The sequence below is a fragment of the Coffea eugenioides genome, chromosome 2 (genome assembly GCF_003713205.1).
Source record: "Coffea eugenioides isolate CCC68of chromosome 2, Ceug_1.0, whole genome shotgun sequence".
Taxonomy (NCBI): Eukaryota; Viridiplantae; Streptophyta; class Magnoliopsida; order Gentianales; family Rubiaceae; genus Coffea; species Coffea eugenioides.
Window position 1 is genome coordinate 57,145,199 of NC_040036.1, and position 19,397 is coordinate 57,164,595.

Below are 19,397 nucleotides of genomic sequence, written 5' to 3' on the forward strand. Positions count from 1 at the left end.
CCAAAAAATCTACTCAAACACAAGTTGCATTGAGAGTGAATGAAAGCTCTTCTCAAGTTCAGGGAAAGCGTAATCGATGAATCACAGCGTTTGTCATCCTGGTTTGGAGAAGACTGTTGTTTATGGGAAGGAATTGGTCGTAGCAAGAGAAGTGGCCATGTTGTCAAGCTTGATCTCCATAACCAATTTCCATTTGATCCTTCCAGGTACTTTAACGACGTAATCTACGCTAACAGTTACAGCACAACCTGCTTGGGAGGTGAGATCAATCCATCCTTACTCAAGTTGGAGCATTTGCAATACTTGGACCTTAGCATGACCAACTTCTCAGGCATTCCAATGCCAACATTCTTGGGATCCTTAAGGAATTTGAGATATCTCGACCTGTCTAGCGCAGGTTTTGAAGGAATGGTTCCTGATGATCTAGGAAACCTCTCAAGGTTAAAGTGCCTCCATCTTGGAGATGCACCTCAAGGCTGGAGTTTTGGCTCAGACTTCACATTGACTGCAAAAGATCTGTGGTGGATAGCTAAGCTTTCTTCTCTAGAAAGCTTAGACTAGTCTGGCGTACAGATTGTGAACAAAGGAGATTGGTTGCATGCTGTTAACATGCTCCCATCTTTGTTATCATTAACTTTGGCAGGTTGTGATCTTAAAACTATTCCTCCTGTTTCACACATTAATTTCACTTCTCTTACTTCCCTTGGCCTCAAAGGGAATGGCTTTAGTTCTCCAATTCCTCTCTGGTTCTCTAATATGACTTCACTCATGAACCTTCACCTTGAAGGTAACTACTTCTTTGGTCCAATTCCTGACTCCCTTTTGCACCTGACCTCTCTTACTTTGCTTCATCTTTCTTCCAATAGCTTCAGAACTTCATTACCAGATTCACTGTGTAATTTGAGTAGCCTGGCTTATGTCGATTTGAGTTTTAATCACTTTCAGGGATCACTTCCAGTTTGCCTGGGGAAACTATCTTCTCTTGCTATACTCCATGTTCATTCTAATGAGTTTTCTGGTACCATTCCTACAAGTCTTGGGCAGCTCACTGAACTGCAAAGGTTACGTCTTGCAAACAATCCATTTACTGGTATGCTGTCTGATTTCCACTTTGCCAATCTTAGGGAACTCAACTTTCTGGATATTACTTCAAGAGTTGGAATGTAAGCTCCATGTGGATTCCTCCATTTCAACTACAATATATTCACATGGGTTCCACCAAAGTGGGGCCTCAATTTCCTTCATGGCTTCAAACACAAAGGGGGGTTAATACATTGGTCATGGCAAACGCAAGCATGTCAGATACCATCCCTGATTGGTTTGAAAATGTGTATTCGCAGATTCATTACTTGGATCTTAGCTCCAACAACATAACAGGCAAGCCACCAGTGTTCAAAGAGATTAACACTTTTGACTGACTCATAATTTTTTATTCCAACAAATTTGAGGGCTCCTTGGTATCATTTCCCCCAAATGCTGTTGCACTTGATGCTTCAAGAAATTTGCTAACGGGAAATATTCCTCCTCTAGATAGGAAGTAGGAAGTTCCACTGGTATTGAGATTTCTCCATCTCAACGACAACCAATTGACTGGGAGCATCCCTGATTGTATATGCAACGTACAGACTTTGTTCAGCATAGATCTCTCCAACAATCAGTTAACAAGAAGAGCCCCTCTATGCCTAGGGAAGCTGCAGCAGTTGAAGTGACAGGGTGTCAGCCTGTGTAATAATAAAAACCTGCTCAAACTAAAAATAATTTCTGTAGATAGTGGTAAGCAGGGTCGAATCCACAGGGACTGGGTGTAATTGCTTCTTTCCAAATTCACAGTGACAAGGGGGGTATTTTTATATCAGGGGTGACAATTTAAGCAATTTAACTAAAAGTAAAATAATAAAAATAAAATAGCCAACTAGAAATTAAATAACAATTACTAAAATCAAATGAGTGATAATTAAGAATCTAGCCAAGGAATAACTTCAGCAATGGTGCACCTAATTGATCATTGACGCAAAGGCAATTCCAATTATTTATCAATAAATAGGTTATAACTACCAAACAAGCGATGACAGTCAACCCCTGCTTACTGTGTCGGTGATCAAGGTACGCCCGTTAATCACTGCTCTAATTGAGAAATAATCTTAGGTACGCCCATAAGATTTAATTCCCCAATTGTCTTACGTATTAGAGGAGCCCTATTCTAACCAAATAACGCACTACCAGGGTTATTTTAGATTAGCCCGCGTATTCCCCTGACACAAATCCAATCATGCCAGTTATCACTATTTTGAGACAATTAAACAATTACGGATTTAACTTCCCAATTGACAATAGATTATCAAATTAACTAATTATCCGGATCCAAGACAATCAATTAATTAAACAATCATAAACACTGTAATCAGGATATATGCGAATACCAATAAATAAAGAAAAAAATAAAATTAAATCGATTTCACAATTTTAAATGACCCAAAGCATCTATTGTCCCTTGACTAGACAAAGAAAATTAGTTCATTCTTGGTGCACAGAGCCCACGCAAAATTGTAAAGAAAGCAGCGGCCATGGTCTCCGATTTAGAGGACCCAATTTGTTCGAATCATGAAATGAAAAGCTAAACTACAAAAGAGATTGCTTGGTTCTAATGGTCCCTGACATCCGCAGGGGACAACTACTCAAAGACGGCCATGGAAAAGTCAAAGTGAAAAGCTAAAGGTAGTGATTGTTCTCTGCTATCTAATAGTTCTCCTTCTAATGGCCTTAGCTATTTCCTATTCTTCTTGCCACTCATGCTGTGCGGCGGCTCTTAGGGAAAAGAAAAATTCAGCCGTCCTCTCCTCTTCAGTAATTACCAAAATGGGCCAAAGTTTTCCTTTGCCAACAATGCCCCTGGGTAAGCTCTGCGACTTGGACTCCTTTTTTGTCAAATTGGCACTTGTTTTCATATTTTTGTTTTACTCCCTGAAATAAATGAAAAATACTAAAAGTGAGTAGAATCTTACAATTAATCCACACCAGATCAGGTAATAGGGAAAATTAATAATAAATTAAATAGTAAAATTGCAACCTATCATGAAGACACTGAACTTGAGAAACAACAATCTGTCTGGTCATATCCCAAGTTCATTAAGTATCCTGGAACCTCTTATATATTTACTCTTGAGAAAAAATAAGTTCCACGGGGAGCTCTCTTGGAAAATGCAGAATATGAAAAATCTACAAGTTCTTGATCTTGGTGAAAATGAACTGTCAGGCATTTTACCTGACTGGATTGGCAATGAGTTATCAAATCTGAGAATTCTCAGACTTCAATCCAATAACCTTGAAGGTAATATTTCGATGCAATTCTGCCACCTTCAAAATCTTCAAGTACTAAACTTGGCTCACAACAAACTGGAAGGAAAAATCCCTTCTTGTTTTGGTAACTTGAGTGCAATGGTGTCTACTGACTCAGACATTACTCCATTGGCATTTGATCTATCTCGCCGCCATCCTCAAAAGCTTTCAAACATTATGAAAGGAAGAGAGCTCGAGTATTCCTCAAACATTCCCTATCTAAGATCCATGGAGCTTTCAGGAAATAATTTAGTTGGAGAGGTCCCTGAAGAACTAATGGATCTTGTTGGGTTGCAAAGTTTGGCTTTGTCCAATAATCATCTAAGTGGAAGAATCCCAGACAAAATTAGCAATTTGAAACAACTAGAGTCTCCTGATTTATCAAGAAATGAACTTTCTGGTTCAATCCCTCTAAGTTTGTCCACTATAGACACTCTGAGTTACCTAAATCTATCATTTAATAATCTATCAGGGCGAATACCAACTGGAAATCAGCTCCAAATCTTGAATGATCCATCTAGTTTTGAAGGCAACAGTGGACTTTGCGGTAAACCACTCTTGAAAACTTGCCCTGACGACAAATCACCTGATGGGAATAAGTCTAGTGGTGGACATGAAGCTGGCGAAGAGTCTTATTTCTCATGGTTCTTTGCTGGGATTGGACCTGGTTTTGCAGTTGGATTCTCAGCAGTTTGTGGCATCCTCACTTTCAAGAAATCGTGGAGATATGCTTATTTTCAATTCATGGAAAATGTCTACAAGAGATTGTGGCTGTCAATTACATTGAAGACTTCAAAGCTTCGAAGGAAGTTCAGTAGGTGTATTTAGGCCAATCAGAAAACTTACATAGTTTTAACTCCTCTCTCTCTCTCTCTCTCTATTCCATGCTGAGATGTTCTTTTCTATTTATAAAAATGGGAAAATATCTAAGAGTAGCTATAAGATTTCTCAGTAGATGTCACTTTAAGCCTGACAACACAAGTATCCTCACCAGACAAGGCAACTATGCAAACTACTTAATATGGTGCTACGTGTGTTGTGGGGTTCTTTAGGTCACCACATAAAAGTTTCAAAGATTCTGGACACAGCCATTGCAGATTCTTAGTCTAAATGGCACATATGTTGTTTTTTCGGATAACAAACATTAATAGTGCCTAATGTTTAAGTACTACTGATTGAAGTCCTTGATTAAGGCTTCACTCAGACAATGATTATTGCATTGTCCATTTTAATTTATTAATATTCCGTCTGACAATTTGACCTCGATTTCAGCCTCTATGAGAAGTCGTTCGGAAAACCTTTCATAAATTTGGCTAAGCAAAGCATAGTATGCTTGAATGTGTCTTATAGTTGTTATTCATCATAGGAAAAGGCATTAGAAAAGAACATTTCCAGCCCCCATTCCAAGGATTGAGTTAGCTCAATGGTCTTGAAGAATGTTTTAATGACAGCAGTCACTGTGGAAAGGAACAGCACACTGGATGTAATTGAAGTAAGGGAATAAATAGATAGATTATTATTTACGAATGTTCTTGAGATGAAGAACAGCTACTGAAGTTCTCAAAAACTTGTATTAATGCAATTCCATAAAGTTCTACAATATCCTCATTTTTTAAAACCAAATATTTGGTACTCATTTTATTGTCGTAGATCCAGTTGCCTTGTACTACAAAAATCTATCATGACTATTTACAAAGATTTAGACAGTGAATGATACTTCAAGACCTAATGAAAAGCACCAAATAAACGAACACTGAAAGAGAAGACAACATGGAATACGCAGGCTGCAATGCTATGAGCATGACATTCATTAGTATTAAGAAAAAACCATGTTGAGTTTTTACCTTGATTTTATGATTTTTTTTCTTCTTCTTCTTTCTCATTTTTTTTCCCTGTTTATTTCTTCCTAGACAGCCATGAGAGGATGAGAATCAATACCGTACTCTACACTCAAAGTGCCAGTAAGCATATGCATAGACCAGTTTGTACTCATGAGTTGAAAAAATTGCAGAATAGATTTCATTAAGTGCATTTTCTACAACAAATACATTGCAGCGATTTGGAAGCTTTGCAAGCAATTATATTATACACATTTCTATTCCAAGTTTATGAGAAAACCATTCTTGTATCTTCAGGGTTCTCACAGCTTTCCATATGTTACACATCTTTACGTTTAGGGAGCAAATTGGCAATACTGAATTTTACAGCAGAATGATACTGGGAGGATTTCTTTCATTTTTATTATGCCCAACACATCACAAGAAAGATAACAAATGAATTCTGGTAATCTGAGGCCATAATTGTAATATAGAAATGTGGACCATTTTTTAGTCAAGTGTTCTTATCTTTTCCTCGATGCTGACCTGAACCAAGGTATCCAAATTGAAGTTCTCTTCTGGTATAACTTGTAAACATCAGCCCCGTAATCATGCTTTAAACGTTCGCTTCTCCGCATGCGCATACATACAAGCTAAACAGAGTCTATTAGAATGCACCACCGAACGTCCAGCCATAACTAGTGCTGTTAATCGAGCAGAGTATTTGGTCGCCGAACTCGACTCGAGTTTAATTCAAGCCAAGCTCGAGCTCGCTCAACAAAGCGGATGAGCTTTGAAATGTGTTCGGACCCGGCTCATCAAATGGGACATGTGGCTCAAGCTCGAGTGCTCGAGCTCAACTCATTTATCGAGCTCGTGCAAATTGACCCCAATAAAAGTCTATAATTTTCAATTTTTATACTTTTTAATTGTGAAATGACATATATACCTTCCCTTATCAAACCTAATCGAGTTACTCGGATAACAAACAAGTCGAGCTTACTCGGCTTGTTATTAAACAAGTATGTCTCGAGCTCGATCTCGATTCGTTTACCACAATTAACGAGTCGAGCTCGAGCCTTATCGAGTCGAACTCAATCGAGTTTTCGAGCTACTCGTTCGATTTAACAGCTCTAGCCATAACCCAGGTTCCCTGCAAAAATGAATAGTCTCCACCACAACTGCTCCCAACATGGTTGGGATGTTGCGAGTATTGCCACAAACCTTCAAGTATGAGCACCACTCCTTTGCCAAGTTCTTTTAGTTTGTTATTTCTACTGACAAAATCACGGAGTTGTTTGTTGGCATGATAAGCAAAGATTTCACCAGCCAAACATACGGCTATTGCAGCTGAGTCGCATATATTAAGTTGCTCTCTCTTTGATTTGACCGCACACCAAAAGGACCTGGCAGACAAACAAGATAAGAAGCAAAACAACATTTAGTGGAGAGAATTGAGCAGAAAAAGCAAGTGATTAATTAGTCCCGCGACAGATGGACGAAACATCAATAGAGCCTGTATTAAAGCTTTACACCTATATCACTTTAGGAGATCTGAGGCCAAACCACACTATGGTGCCTCAGATTGTGAAAAGGCTTTGGCCATTGTGATCTAAACAAGGCAACTAGTACCATGTTCAACTGACCAGATGAAGCCACAAGTAATTTAACATTCTCGATTTGTCATTCTGAAGGATTTATTTTCTGTACATTATGACAGAATAGGTATACAAGCACTTAGTCTAAATGTGCAAGAATAATTCATTGCTTGCAAAACCTTTTTGATGATGTGCCAATTTAGTTCAATACCTCACGGAACTTGTCAAAAAAATAATTGCGACTACATGTGAATTGTTTGAAGTGATGCTAACTATATATTTAAACCAGAACTGCTTCCAGATTTCCACAAATCCAACTATATGTTTAAACCCGAGCTGCTCCCAGATTTCCACAAATCCAAGCCTTCGCAATCCATGACATAAATCAAGTTCTCAAAAGCTATAACAATTGAAAAACTAAAAAGCTCAAAAAGTAATATTGACACTATAGACTTGTATATCCTAAGAACTTCTTAGTCAATCCTAGTGAAGGCTCATGATCTATAAGGTCGTCATATCTACAATCTTACAAGCCACACTTGACCATTCCCAGAATTCAAAGAATTTAAACTTGTGGAACTTATGAGCAAAACTTTCCCAGGCCAAGGATATGGTTGACAAACTGATCAAAAGCTCACCACCAAGAAATTAGATGTTCCAATCCTTTACCTTAGGTATGCATAGAAGTCCATTGAAACATTGATGGAGTGGTAAAATGACAAGCATCACTTAACCTCTCAGTCCTGCATCTTTTACCATTTTTAAAGATAACAAACTAGTACAAACGACAGAAAGAATTGAAAAATAGCTCAGAAGGGGAAAAGCACCTGTTGAGATAGGTAAATGGCAAAGAAAAAATCCACAATCAGTGTTTGTCATACTGCATGCTGCAATCCATAACCAGTGTTTGTCATACTGCATGCTGCAATCCATAACCAGTGTTTGTCATACTGCACGCTGCATCTGATTAAATCTCCCGTCCTCTCTAAGACCCAATTGCCAATTTTCGTGGCATAAGTAGCTGTCAGAGAAGCTATTACTCCAAACCCATGTCAAAAGTATCACAATTCTTGATCTCCAAATATTAAACTAGTAATCTTCTGTTAATGGATGAGTTGATTTGCAGCGCACTGACAAAACTGGTATCCCTGACCAGTGCATATCCAACATCTGCAAACAAAGAAACAAAACATCATAATCCCTCCTAAAATGTCATTACATTTTGAGTCTCGCACCAAATTCAGAACTGAGGATTGGAAAATTTGATCAGAAAAACTCAACCAGATGGGATAAAAGTAAAGTTTTCCTGATGCTTAGACTGTGCTTAGACTGCACGAGGCGAATAAGCCAGAAAAGAACATTAACATTAAGGAAAAAGAGAATGTTGGCCAGGAGAAAAGGGTGGTCAAAGCACAACTTCCCTAGAGAGCATAAGGTACTAAAATCATCATTATGGGAGTGAATGAGGAAAATTAGGTACAAGAATACTGAGGGAAAGGGAAAAAGAATTTCTGTTAGTGCATTCGAGGTTATTGTGGCTGCTATTACTACTACTGGCTATGGCATAGTCTAGTCTTGCCTGCCAATAACTCCCATAAGGGACCCTATTAATTTTGTTGGATGAACTTTTCTGCAGACAGCTGGATCCTGATGGATGGTGAAGGTAAAGCCGTAAAAGTCCCCACTGCAGACACCCGCACCAATATTTCTATTGATTTGTTATCATTTATTCTCTGATTGTTTGTTTCTTAGGCAAAACTGAAAAGGTAGGTATCCATGCAACCTGTCCTAACAATAGAATATTTTGCTCCCATCTTAAATTCTTTCAGATAATTACTAATATTACCATTTTGAGAGATTCACACTTGCGCCAGGGCTGAAAGTCAAGGTTCTAGTTGAAGTGGCTTTGATATGACATTAACCTGAGCTTCTGTTCAAAGTTTCTAATTGTATACAGGATTTAATCTTCAAAAACTGAACTCTACGAGTTGATGTTTTCCCTAATGAACTAACTATACTGAGCAAACCATTTCTAAATTCCAACTTTTCATACAACCATCCCCAAAGAACCATGATACAATTGAAACTTCATTACCAAACTATCTGGCTACACCAAGAATGCACATCACTGGTACCATGTTCATGAGAAACCATTAGCATATGTGCTGTTTCTGTGGTTTTAGCCATACACCTATCGAATAGAATGAGAAGTGCCAATAATGAAATTTCGAGCAAAGGGATAGAGAGAGGATATCTCACTTCTATTAATCCCAAAAGATACAAGAAAGATCCTTAATTGACAATACTTATCCAAAGCATAATTCTAAAACACATTACATGTACCGTTCTTGAGTCAAGTGTTCTTTGATTTTCCTATCAACGGTGACCTGAACCAAGGTATCCACACTGAAGTTGTCTTCTGGTACAATTGGTATGCTTCAGCCCTGTAATCTTGCTTCAACATCCTCTTCTCCACAAGCACAGTTACATAAGCTAAACACAGGCTATTGATGAGTGAGCCAACAAAAGTCCAGCCATAACCCAAGTTCCATGCAAGAATGACTAGTCCCCACCACCACAACTGCTCCCCAAAATAGTTTGGATGTCTTGAGTATTGCCACAGCCCTTTGTCAAGGTTGGGAACAACTGGCTTGCCAAGCTCTTTTAGCTTCTTATTTCTACTCACAAAATCATGAAGTTTTGTATCGCCACAATAAGCAATTGCAATTCTAGACAAACATATTGCTATTCCAACAAAGTCCAAGATATCTAGTTGCTTGTTCTCTAAATGGATCACATACATAGGCATGCATATTCCCATGAGAAAGACCTGCCAAACAAGTGGAAAAGGCATTAGGAGCAAATCATCACTTAATTGTGCAGGGTACAGGCCCAATATGGGGACTAACTACGCCAAAGTAAATCTTATTCTGAGAGATTTCCCAAATAAATTAGCATCTGCTACAGTAGAATAAAACGCATCATAGAAATTTAAAATAATGCAGCGAGATGTTATATGCATAAAAGAGTTAAATCTATGTCACTATGATAGATCTGGGTCTAGCAATTTCGAGCCTTTGTGCAAAAGTTTGGGTTGTTGTCATTAATCATTACCGCTTAAACCTTCCAAATGAAGCCATGCCAACTGTTCACACCGATCAATTGCTTATTTTTCATAAATAAGTAATTATTGTTGAGATGTGCAAATTGTTGAGGATCCTAGGAAACTCAACAAAAAATGAGATACTTTACATTCCTAGTACGTTAAGAACGATTTGCTGCAGTGTAGACAACATGCGCAATCTTCTAGTGATCCAACACGTGAACAATAGATGTTATAGCATACAAATTTCGTCCATTTCATAGAATACTCAGTTAAAAATGCTGTGACTTCCTCTGAACCATTTTAAATGATAGTGTTTGTGTATTTCTTTATCAATCTAAATTCAGTTATGATGGGCCGCAGATCATTCTACAAGAAAACAACTTCAAAGGGTATAATCATAATTATAGACTTGTCAAAATCTTAAATAAAAACCAACTAAGCACAAGCTCTAAACAAATCAATGCTAATAAAGCCTGATCTGTAGTTTCCTTGTGTCCATCGCATCCTTTGAGCTCCATTTAACTAATCCTGGAATTAAAAAAATCTTCATTAATCTACCTTGTGAAGAAAAACGCCTAAAATATGACTGACAAACCAATCTAAGCTCAGCACCAAAAACTTCATTATTCAATAAAGCTCATGTCTTTATTATAATTATGTCAAAAATTTCGTTGAAACAAGTTATAGAGAAGTTGCACCACATAAATATCATTCAATTCTGTCCTCCTATTTCCATCAATTTTAAAGCTAACAAAAAGCAATGAGTACAAGAAAAGCTAATTCTACTAATATTATACATTTAACTCAACAGGGCTCTTACCAAACTCCTAAAAGATCACACAAAAAAAAAAATCATTCTAAGGATATAAACCATTACCTGTTGGGACAAGTAAACAGCAAAGAAAGAAACCCACCACCAGCATTTGCCATACTGATGCTTCATATCAGTAAACCTCCAATCCTCTCTAACAACCCATTGCCAATTTTCGCGGCGAAAGTAGTTATGACTGAGCCTAATACTCCAAACCCACGTCAAACATGTTACAATTCTTGATCTCCAAACATTGCACTTATTCTCTACTGCCGGTGGATGGTTTGTATAGTAGTGCACCAATAAAACAGGTATCACCGTCCAATACGGATCAATCATCTGCAAAACTACAAAAGCGAAGAAAACTATCACAGTCCCTCCATCTAAAACATTCATATTCTGTGAATCTTGCAAGAATTTTGAGCTTAATCAAAACTTCCATAAACAGTAAAAAGAAAAAAAAGTCAACTCCAATGAAAGAAAATGGGCCAAACAAAAATTTACCCACTGGCTAGATTGGATGAGACCAATGAGCCAAAAGACTAAGATGGGCTTCGGTACGGTCTGGAGGCAATGGATTTGGAGCTGCCTTCACATACTCCTTTAATATTAATGGAGTGCCAAAAGAGTTTGTAATTCCAGAAAGAGGAATTAGACAAGATGATCCACTATCACCTTATCTTTTCCTTTTATGTTCAGAAGGCTTTTCCAATTTATTGAAGCCGGCTGAAGGAAATAAAAGGATTTCTGGGATGAAGATAAGCAGGAATGGTCCAAGCATGACTCATTTATTTTTTGCAGACGATTCTTTAATTTTCTGTAAAGCTGAAAGAGAGGAAGCCAGTGAACTCATTCAAATCCTGAGGAGGTATGAGAAGGGGTCTGGTCAATCTATCAATCTGGAAAAATCCTCTGTGTTCTTCAGTAGTAATGTGAATTATCAGAGGAAAAGGGAAGTGAGACAAAGTCTAGGCACAATTCAGGTTGCTACACAAGGGAGATATCTGGGGCTACCTATGGTGATAACAAGATCTAAACAGCAAGTTTTTGGCTATATTAAGGATAGTATTAGCAGGAGAATGAATAGCTGGAAGAACAAGTTGCTCAGCCAAGGTGGGAAGGAGGTATTAATGAAGGCAGTGTCCATGGCAATGCCAGTCTATACAATGTCCTGCTTTAAGCTGCCAAACAAACTTTGCAAAGAAGTGTCTTCCATGTTTGCTAACTACTGGTGGGGTGAAGCCGAAGGGAAAAATAAGATGCATTGGTGCTCATGGGGGAGATTGACTAATGAGAAAAAAGTGGGAGGATTGGGATTCAAGGACCTGCAGAACTTTAACAAAGCCTTGCTAGCTAAACAGGTATGGAGACTGATTTCCAAACCAAACCTATTAGTTAGTAAGGTCTTGAGAGCAAAGTACTACCATAAGGACTCAATCTTTAGGTGCAAAGTCCCTAAGTGTGCTTCGTGGATTTGGCAAAGCCTGATGAATGTTAGAGATTTTGTGCAAAATGGAACTAGAAAAAAGATAGGCAATGGCAAGGCAACCAACATTTGGAAGGACAACTGGATTCCGGGAAATAAGAATGGCAAAGTCACCTCTGTGATGCCTCTGAATTGCAACATCAAAAGAGTAGAGAAGTTGATCAGTGGCTTTCGATGGAGGATACCACTTGTATTTAGGACCTTTAACCGGAAGGATGCAGAGGAAATTCTGGAGATTCCTATTAGTATATCAGGAAAGGAAGATAGCAATTACTGGATACATAGTGGCAATGGCATCTACACTGTCAACTCAAGATACAAGGCATTGTGCAGAGGAACAGTTCAACACAAGGGAAGAAGAGAGAATGAGGCAGAAACTAGTATAGCAAGTTCCTATGAAAAGCAATGGAAGTGGATGTGGAGGCTGAACGTTAAGAGCAAGATAAAACATTTCCTTTGGAAGTGCCTACATGGTCTATTACCAGTCAACAGCCTGGTGTTTAAAAGAACACACAAAGGTGATCCAATCTGTGATGGCTGTGAAGAACAAGAAGAGTCAATTGAACACATGTTTTTCCAATGCAGCAAAGCACAAGAGGTGTGGAAAATGGCTCCATTACAATGGGATGGATTAAAGGAACAGAGAAGGGAATTTTCAAGCTTGGTGGACTGCTATTCTGGAAGCTACATGCAGGACAGATGGAAAGGAGCATATAGAGCTCACTGTGAACATCCTCTGGCAACTCTGGAAAAGGAGAAATGAATGGCAGTTCAATGCCAAACACAGGCACCCTTGGAAAACAGTCCAAAAGGCTCAACAGGAATGGCAAGAACAAAAAGCTGTCCAGAGCAAGCAGAAAATGATCATTGAAGATGCTGTAAGTGCAGAAGAGGAAGTTGATCCGGAGGACGCAGGAAGGAATGAAATTCAGATCAGAATATCAACTAAAGTGCAAGACCAATCCAACAGAGTTGGCATGGGGATTTTTGCATCTACTTTCAACAATCAGTTGGTGGCTGCCTGGGCACTTATTGACAGAAAAATAGTGAATCAGATGCAGTCTACTGCAGAAGCTGTGAAAATGGCCATCATAAAGGCTAGACACCAGCAATGGAAGGAAATTATTGACCACATCCCCAGCCCCCAGCTACTGAAGATGATAACGGAAAGGATGGCAAAGGACATCAAAATGGCTACTTTGATAGATGATATTAACGACCTCAGGTCCTTATTTCAGAAATGCTCCTTTTGTTTAGATAGGAGCTTAGACTCTACATGTGAAGTGATTAGTGATTATGCTTTAGGCATATTTCAAGATGAGGAATGGATTAATCCTCAGTGTGTCTAACACTCTTGTATAGAATTTCTTGAGCCTTTGCTCATATAAGTGTATTTTTTTTGCCAATCAATACAAAAATCTAACGTTGTAGAAAAAAAAAATGAGCCAAAAGAGAACATTGACATTGAAGAAAAAGAAGATGTTGGCTAGCAGGATAGGGTGGTTATAGCACCATTTCCATACAGGGGAAAGCAAATTGGGATCATCATCCTGGTAGTGGTTGAGGAAAGTGAGGTAGAAGAGGATGGAGGGCAGGGGAACTAGAAATGCTATGACTGCATTCTTGAGGTTACTGTGACTAGTATTGCTACCACCCATGGTATTTTTGGGTTGGTATTGGCGGCCTAGGACTCTGGATTTTGGAGTCTGGGAGGCCCTTTTTATATAACTTCGGCTGTGGAGTGTGGAGAGTCAACCTAGCTGCAGAAAATTGTTGGATTCCTTTGATTGATGGGTGGTGTAGCTAAAGGTCTCACCTCAACGGCGGTGCAAATCTTCCTTTTGGAAAAGTGATTATCCAAATGATTTGCTCACCGTTCTTTAATTGCAATTTTTTTTTCATGCAAAAGAAAAGATAGGCAATTTTTCAGAGTTGGCGAATGGGGATGAGGCGCTACCAAAATTTGGCCAAATTTTTAAATGTTGTAAAGCGTCTGGATGTGATTTAAGGGTTCGTTTGGGAGTGGATGATTTGGAGAGAAAAGAAAGGGAAAGAAGAGAAAGTGAACATTTCCTTCGTTTGTTAGTTTTAATTAGGAAAGAAAAGAAGAGAAATGGAAGGATTCAAGAGGATAAATAGCAAGTAAAATTTTTCCACCCAAATTGGAGAGAAAGTTGGAGGAAGCTTATGAAAGTTTTTTAAAATACCTATTTTATCCTTAAAAATGTCTTGAACAAATATTTAATGACTTTTATATCCAAAATCATTCCACTAATTCTCAAAACTCTCAAACAATATAACAATCCCTTCTCTTCTCTTCTCTTATCTCATAACTTAAGTTTTCCCTTCTTCTCTTTTCTATCCTAAACTCCCAAACTTAGCCTAATAGTGCATAAGCAAACATGGTGTATGCAGGGGTGGCAAACAAATCCAGTTGCTCACACTCAAATTGGGTTAAAGCTCCACTTGAATCCAAATCAAGTTCGAGCTGCTCGAGTACGGTTATCAAATTAAACTCGAGCCTTTAAATATTTTACTTCAAAGTTAGTCGAGCTTTTTGAGTTTTATATATATATGTATATTATTTTTAAAAAATATTAAATTATCTAACAACCTATATTTTTAGAAGAAATTACATGTCTCACCACTTGAACCTACAAACTCATGTATGACCTCAATCTCAATTTGCTTCTCTAACGAGTTCGAACTCAAACTCAAACTGAGTATATTTTACACGAGTCAAGCTCGATTTTGAAAGTGAAGATTCATCAAACTACAGTTTAGATAATACAATTTGAGTTCGATTCGGTTTATTGCCACCTCTAGTATTAAGGTTCACAAATATTGTTGGTAATTTACTACATATGTGTTACGTGGATTCAAGATTTTAGCAATTGTCAATGTCAATTTGAGACTATATTACTCCCGGATCCACCTGATGATTCAAAAGCCATTCCTTTGTGCAGATCTTATGGGGATAGCCCAAAGTAGGGTTGCCTTGTTTGGCTTTTGAGTTTTGTAAAAAATTTTCTTGACACATTTTTCAATTACTTATTTAACTCACATATATCACATCATTAAAATATATTTCTTTACAAAAATTTAAAAATTTGCAATCCAAAAAAGATAATTCTTTGACTTCCATCCTCATTTTATGATGTATATTCTTCCAAGTCTCATTCTGTGTTATTGAGATTGTCTATGGGAGTACTTTAGTAAAAGATGAAGAGTTTCAACACGAGTAAGATAAGACGAAATGAAGTGTCCAAATAGCCTAGGTCTCTCAAGTTTAAATGATGTGTTCAATGTACAAGTAAGATTTCAAAATGAAGAAATTCACGACAAGTAATTTCCTTTGGCACTGTTTGTTTTGGGAGAATGGGAAGGAAAGGAAAGGAAAGAAAATGAAGGGATAAGGATTTTGATATTTGGATTGATTTTTGAGGAGGGAAAGGGACGGATAAGATTCAGTTATTTTTTAGGGTTAATCACAAAAACTCCCCCTAAGATATAACCACTTTTCCACTTTGTCCCCTAACGTTATTTTGTTCTTACTTTATCCCCTAAACCATTAGTCAACTCTAGTTGTGTAATGGTGATGTCAAAAGGACATTTATACCCCTACGAGTTAACCACGATAAATCTCCTTAAAGTATAGTTTGGTTTGCACTTTATTTCCAAATATCATTTTTTTATCAATTTGTTTGTTTGTTATTAAAATCATTAGTGAACTCCAATGTTTGATAATACCTAGGACAAACAATATTTAAAAAATCAATATTTTTAATATAATAATAAAAGAATAATACTTTTATATATATGGTCGTAGTTAAATTTGACTCCATAATTGCACTTTTTTTTAGATTGAGGAGAATATCTTGTTAATTTGACTTAATAATGAGAAAAGAGAAACATGGTTGATTTGGAGTTCAAAATTTTTAAGGCTATTCCTTTAGTATACCATACTTAGATGCTATCAAAATTTATTTAGATTGCTAAATTTTTCTTAAAATTTTTTTATTACATCTAAACATGTTTTTTAATCATCTTTTTATTTTTACAACTACTTTTTATCTCAAAAAATCAAATTGCAAATAGTGCTATTATTCTAAAAACAATTCCACTAATCTCCAATCCAAACAAACACATCTATAGACCTTTAATAACATTTTCATAGTTTAGTTTTGCTTTTGCACTAAAATTTTTTTCTTTATCGCATGAGATGAGCAAGATACTTTCTTTTATCTAAAAAAACCTGTAATTATGGAGATAAATTTAACAAGACATTTATCTATAAATATATAATAATTTCATTATTATGTTTGGGATATTAATTTTTTAAACATTATTTGTGTTGAGTGGTACAAAATATTAGAGTTGACTAATGCTTTTAGGGACAAATAGACAAATTAAGAGAAAAGTGTTATTAGAGGGTAAAATGCAAAATGGCTATACCTTAAGGGCTTTTACTATAATTAATCCTTAGGGATATCAATTTCTATTTGTTATTTTCGCTACACAATGTTAGAGTTGACTAACAGTTTAGGGGATAAAGTGAGAAAAAAATAATGTTAGGGGATAAAGTGCAAACTAGTTAAACCTTATGAGGAGTTTTTATAATTAACTTTATTTTATCAGCTTGCTTTCCCTCTAAAAGCAGGCAAAAACGGAGAGAAAGAATACTAAGACTAATGAAAATTTTAAAATTTTCTAAAAAATCTATCATGTGTTTATAAATTATGAATAAAAATGTAACTAATGCATGATAAGTTTCTTTCCTTTCCATTCATAGTCCAAACAAGATAGATAGATTCAGATTTCCTGTGCTCTCCTTTCTTTTCTTTTCTACTAGAGTTCTCACCTTTCCTTCCCTTCCCTTTCCTTCAATCCAAACGGTGCGTAGTAGAAGAATACGTGTTCAATACTCTACGCATTGCACAAATCAATCCTGATCAAAAATTGTTCTTGCCCATCACAGGCAATGAAATATTGGGCTCACTTCACACTACTTTTTGAAAGTGGCTTATTGCTAAGTGAAAATTACCATCCGATTTTGACTCTCGAGAGATTTCCACCCATGTCAGAGAGCAAAAACTAAAACGGATAAACAGTAGTGGTTTCACATATCACACTTCAGATTGTAGACAAGATTTAGAGTAATTTAGTGTTACTAGAATAGGTTTCATACATCAACATTAAAGTTATCCATCCTGTTCGTGGGAACAATTAGAGTTCTCGAGTACTAGATAAGTTTTCATATTGGATTAACTAGAATAAATCATGATTGTTTGAGTTTTGTGTTGGTAATAGTAGAAATACCCATTTACTTGATATATTTCAGTAGTTTTACCACTGAAACAAGAAACTTAACAAGTTTTTTTGGAAATATATATATATAAAATGAATCCAATGTGACAATTCAAACGCAATTTTAAGACCTTTAATCGAAAATGTTGTGACAATTATCACTCTTTTTCAATTAGATCCATTAAGTCTCAAGGTGAATTTGGAATCTATATTTCTTTTTCTTTTTCTTATTTTTTGAAAAGGGGTGGAAGAAAATTTTCATTTGAAAATTATAAAAGTCTCACTTATTATTACTTGTATTTGGAGATTTTTTACTTTTTAACTCACTTTCTTGGAGATTCAGAAATTAGATAAATAATATGATTGCCAAAGCAAAAGAAAAAGAATTCCAATAATCACTAAGAAGGTCCATCAATGATAAAATTGGATGTATTTTTATTGTTTCTTTTTTTTATTGTGGGTTAAATACTTAAATTTTGTCTGAGTTGCACCATACTTTTGTATACAAATTCTTTTCAAAGTTGGCAAAAGGGCTCCTAGAAAAAATAGAAAAGGTGGGAAAGAGTATAATTATGAGAATCGATCCAGCCTATCCACAAAAAGCACAAGAGAGCCTTGAGGTACTACAAACTGGAGTAGTATCTCCTGAATTTGTTGTCGTAGCCCCCTGCAAAGTGCAAACTCAAATAAACGTCGAATAGAAACATGAAATACTGCAGTTTAGTCCCCGTGATTTCATGTACTCCAGATTATGCCTTTTTGTTTCATTTGTTGACATTTATGATTTACACCTTAAAAAAATATAAAAGTTTGCCCATTGTTCCATTTCAATCCATTCAGCAATGGTAGCAGGCCAGTCAGTTTTGATATTAATAGTGTACACTTTTGAAATGAATCAAAATCAACAACGATAATGTCATAGCTGATACTTTATTGTGTCAGACAATTCTTTTTTTTTCTTTAATGACAAATATACACTCTACAAGCCAAAGGTTTGGTTCACTTTGAAAAGGTAAATTTGTCATTTTAAAAGAAAATTAATCAGCCATCAAAAACTTAGGAAACCAAATACATTTTAAAAAAAATCAGAAGTACTGAACTGAAACTAATACCATGCTTGAAGGACCAAAGTTGCAATTTTCGCTCTCTAATAAAACTGCACGAATCATTTGATGTGCCATGTTAAGGCATACCAATCAATGCTATAAATTATAGATAAGCCCATGCTTAGGGTGCTAGTAATCATTTCTGCTGCCAATAATGGTGTGCCTAATTATTTACTTTTGATCCCTTTCGCATGCCACAGTACAAATTAATTAAAAAAAAAAGGTCATAAAGCCTTTGGTTGGTCCCTCCTTCAATTTGCCTTCACTCAAAGCTCTTATCTCTTCTATCTACTCATTCATAAAGCCCATAAATTGCAATCAATCCATGCGTAATGGAGAAATCACAATCTTATCTACTATAGATTCCATGCTTTCTATGGTTAAATCATGGATTATAGCAGCTCAAAGCTTCTTTATTTACGTTACAAAACGGTAATGGATATTATTGTTTGCATGCTTAGCCACACTTTGGCCATTTTTATCTTTCTTTTGTCATCTTTTTGATCCATCATCAATGATGATTTGTTTGCTTTTTGGCTTCTCCATGCATGAGTATATTGGACAACATTGTACAAGATTCTTTTCTTTTTTGTTCCTTTTTCGAAAGTTATCATATTACGAGATGATGCCAAATATTGGAAGGAGTACTCAAGTGAGTTTATGAGTTAGGTTAGACAAGAATCTGGGGGAAAAATGCTTAAACTTTGCTAATATGAGATTGCATTTAAGAGTTTCATAGGCAAGGGTTTATGAAGTTAGTTAATTACGCCTCTCTACCTAAATATTGTACTCAGCACAATCTATACGTACCTTCTGAAAAGTTAGAGTAA

General features: G+C 36.4%; 4 protein-coding genes and 1 long non-coding RNA gene across 5 annotated transcripts; 3 read left to right on the forward strand and 2 right to left on the reverse strand.

Moving 5' to 3' along the window:
* The first annotated feature begins 39 nt into the window (after positions 1 to 39).
* LOC113759929 (receptor-like protein EIX2) lies at positions 40 to 561 on the forward strand. Its single transcript, XM_027302508.1, has one exon. The coding sequence runs from the start codon at positions 40 to 42 to the stop codon at positions 559 to 561; it is 522 nt and encodes a 173-aa protein (XP_027158309.1).
* Positions 562 to 609: 48 nt separating this feature from the next.
* Positions 610 to 1,167, forward strand: LOC113759930 (receptor-like protein 35). The gene has a single exon (XM_027302509.1). The coding sequence runs from the start codon at positions 610 to 612 to the stop codon at positions 1,165 to 1,167; it is 558 nt and encodes a 185-aa protein (XP_027158310.1).
* Positions 1,168 to 3,110: 1,943 nt separating this feature from the next.
* Positions 3,111 to 4,194, forward strand: LOC113763565 (receptor-like protein EIX2). Its single transcript, XM_027307400.1, has 2 exons — positions 3,111 to 3,328; positions 3,809 to 4,194. The coding sequence occupies exons 1-2, from the start codon at positions 3,199 to 3,201 to the stop codon at positions 4,162 to 4,164; spliced, it is 486 nt and encodes a 161-aa protein (XP_027163201.1). The 5' UTR covers positions 3,111 to 3,198; the 3' UTR covers positions 4,165 to 4,194.
* A 1,742-nt stretch (positions 4,195 to 5,936) lies between these two features.
* On the reverse strand, positions 5,937 to 8,273 carry LOC113763632. Its single transcript, XR_003467375.1, has 3 exons — positions 8,033 to 8,273; positions 7,579 to 7,921; positions 5,937 to 6,559 (listed from the first exon to the last, which is right to left on the reverse strand). It is a non-coding gene; the product is annotated as an uncharacterized LOC113763632 (long non-coding RNA).
* Positions 8,274 to 8,769: 496 nt separating this feature from the next.
* LOC113761150 (uncharacterized protein C594.04c) lies at positions 8,770 to 13,998 on the reverse strand. The gene is made up of 4 exons (XM_027304009.1): positions 13,579 to 13,998; positions 11,472 to 11,475; positions 10,735 to 11,015; positions 8,770 to 9,581 (listed from the first exon to the last, which is right to left on the reverse strand). The coding sequence occupies exons 1-4, from the start codon at positions 13,810 to 13,812 to the stop codon at positions 9,105 to 9,107; spliced, it is 996 nt and encodes a 331-aa protein (XP_027159810.1). The 5' UTR covers positions 13,813 to 13,998; the 3' UTR covers positions 8,770 to 9,104.
* Positions 13,999 to 19,397: the final 5,399 nt, after the last annotated feature.

What these genes read in the sequence shown, in the direction of transcription:
- LOC113759929 (XM_027302508.1), top strand. Translation starts at nt 40, where the DNA reads ATGAAAGCTCTTCTCAAGTTCAGGGAAAGCGTAATCGATGAATCACAG.
- LOC113759930 (XM_027302509.1), top strand. Translation starts at nt 610, where the DNA reads ATGCTCCCATCTTTGTTATCATTAACTTTGGCAGGTTGTGATCTTAAA.
- LOC113763565 (XM_027307400.1), top strand. Translation starts at nt 3,199, where the DNA reads ATGCAGAATATGAAAAATCTACAAGTTCTTGATCTTGGTGAAAATGAA. An exon ending in TCAATCCAATAACCTTGAAG is followed by an intron (nt 3,329 to 3,808) that starts GTAATATTTCGA and finishes ATAATCTATCAG; the next exon opens with GGCGAATACCAACTGGAAAT.
- LOC113761150 (XM_027304009.1), bottom strand. Translation starts at nt 13,812, where the DNA reads ATGGGTGGTAGCAATACTAGTCACAGTAACCTCAAGAATGCAGTCATA. An exon ending in CTGTTTACTTGTCCCAACAG is followed by an intron (nt 9,582 to 10,734) that starts GTAATGGTTTAT and finishes CTTGTTTGGCAG; the next exon opens with GTCTTTCTCATGGGAATATG.